General features: G+C 46.5%; 1 protein-coding gene across 1 annotated transcript; it reads left to right on the top strand.

Moving 5' to 3' along the window:
* The first annotated feature begins 744 nt into the window (after positions 1-744).
* Positions 745-1,224, top strand: Krtap11-1 (keratin associated protein 11-1). The gene has a single exon (XM_070028813.1). The coding sequence runs from the start codon at positions 745-747 to the stop codon at positions 1,222-1,224; it is 480 nt and encodes a 159-aa protein (XP_069884914.1).
* The last annotated feature ends 1,005 nt before the right edge of the window (positions 1,225-2,229 follow it).

The raw sequence follows: 2,229 nt of genomic DNA, 5'->3' as shown, positions 1-2,229 counted from the left end.
GGCTAATAAATATGGTTGTACTTAATTAGCATTTAATTTTCTTCACTGCTTGACCAGAAAGGGTGGGCTTCACAGCCCTCTAGCCTTCTGGTGGACATCTTCTTCTGGTCAGTCTATTAATTTTGAGTCTAGCTTCTTCTTGGGCTATCAATCTTTGTGTCTTTTTTATCTGGTAGGTCTTGTCATTCTCATTTTGAAGCAGATGTCAGGAGACACCTTCCTTATGAAAAGTTCCGTTAGCTGGGGAAGAATGACTGATTAAGTTATGCTTAAAACATATTAAGTGCCAGTGACAAAACCAAACAGGGTGTAGGTTTGTAATCAGTCAGAAGGAGAGAGAGTGTGTGATGGCAGGTCAGTGGCATGTTTGGTGTTGCCATCAGATTGACATTCATTGGATGCAAGGAAGATGAATGGGGGCTCAATGGCGGGCAAGGATGACCAATCGCTTTGAAGCTGTAAGCCACCCTCCTCCTTAATCTGGAGTAAATACAATGCAGAAGACTTATGACTTCGTTACCAAACTATTAACTTCCTTTATGAGGAGGAAGGCTTCTTGAGAGATAATTAACGTGTGGATTCACAAGATGTTCTAAAGCAATAGAAGCCAGAGAGACCACTGAAGGAGCCCCACCCACTAGCAAGAGTGTATATATATATATTAAAAAGCTCAGGAGCCTGGAATGACATTCACCATTCAGGAGCTGACTTCAGAAAGACATCTGTGGCCCTCTATCTGCTATCATGCCCTTCAACTGCTCTACAAGCAATTGCTCTTCCAGACCCATCGGAGGACGATACACCATGCCAGGGGCCCCAGTTGCCACGTCTTCAACCCAGGATGCTGACTGCCTGAGTGGCCTCTATTTGCCCAGCTCCTTCCAAACTGGCTCGTGGCTTTTAGATCATTGTCAGGAGACCAGTTGTGAGCCCACTGTGTGCCAGCCGCCGTGTTACCAGAGAACAACTTGCATCTCCAGCCCTGTCCAGGTAACTTGCTCTCCACAGACTAGCTGTGTCTCCAACCCCTGCTCAAGGCCCTGCAGCCGGCCAGTCACCTTTGTCTCCAGCGGCTGCCGACCCCTGGGAGGCATTTCCAGCACCTGCCAACCAGTGGGTGGCATCGCTAGTGCCTGCCAACCAGTGGGAGGAATTTCAACCACCTGCCAACCAATCAGGACGTACCAACAGTCCTGTGTATCCAGCTACCGAAGACCCTGCTAAGTATGCTTCCGGCCAGTGAGTGACTCAAGACTCCATGCCCTGCCAGCTGTGTTTCCAGAATCTTCCAACATGCTGCCTCCATCATGACATTGCTGACCACGATTGACTGCCTGCTAGCTGGCCGCCGTCCATGCATGAGCTGCCTTCGGCATTCTAAAAATGTTTCTGGCCAGCGCTGAGATAATTTTAGGGGTTGATTCCCCCGTGCTGTGGAAGTCTCTTGATGTTTCCAAAGACTTTACCACCCACAGTCCAGTAGTCCTCATGCTTTAGATGTGTCTTGACCTTGCTGCTGTATCGCCTGGCTTCTGCTTTTGTGTTTCTGGAAAAGAAAAAAAAAAAGGGGAGCTGTCTCACTGTGTATTTCTCAATAAACTCGCATTTAGTTGGCATTGCAAATGTATGTCTCGGCAGTTCTTTATTTGTAAGGTTTTCTCTTTTTAAAAATTGTATATGGAATATTCTTTGCTGATCAGGGTTTGATTTTTTTTTTTTCCTGAGCAGAGGATAGATTTAGTCATTGTGTTCCATGGGTGAGCAAACAGATCACCTTTCATTTCCTTTATACAGAGAGCCTGGTGAATGATGTAAGGACTGTAGGATTCCATGGGGTGACTTATCTTCAATATCCTCCTCAGTCTTCCCAGAATTGGAGAATGACTTGCATGGAGGGAAAAGAAAAGCAGTTCACAGCTTGCTGCAGTTTAGGGAGGAGCAGATCCAGAGGTTCCAAGGTTTACTGAAGCAGACCACAGTGGAAATCTTTGAAAAGATCCCTCCACAGTGAGCTGTGGGAAGATCGGAGAAGGAGGAAGGAAGGGAAGTTGATTTTCAGATGCTGTGAGGCATTTCTGTCAAATGGCAGCTCCAACCTCTCCTCTCCTCACCTACGCAAGCAAACCTGTAGACCTCAGACATGCTCCAAGGCAATACAATTTCCATGTTAGTTAAGTCTGCATAGAAGGGGCTTAAAAGGGATCCCGTAAGTATCGGTTTATTGAGGTT

This window comes from Dipodomys merriami, unplaced genomic scaffold, assembly GCF_024711535.1.
Source record: "Dipodomys merriami isolate MVZ:Mamm:240054 unplaced genomic scaffold, mDipMer1.0.p SCAF_2, whole genome shotgun sequence".
Lineage (NCBI taxonomy): Eukaryota > Metazoa > Chordata > Mammalia > Rodentia > Heteromyidae > Dipodomys > Dipodomys merriami.
Note: the sequence above shows the minus strand (reverse complement) of the source record. Positions and strands in the feature narration are given on the sequence as shown.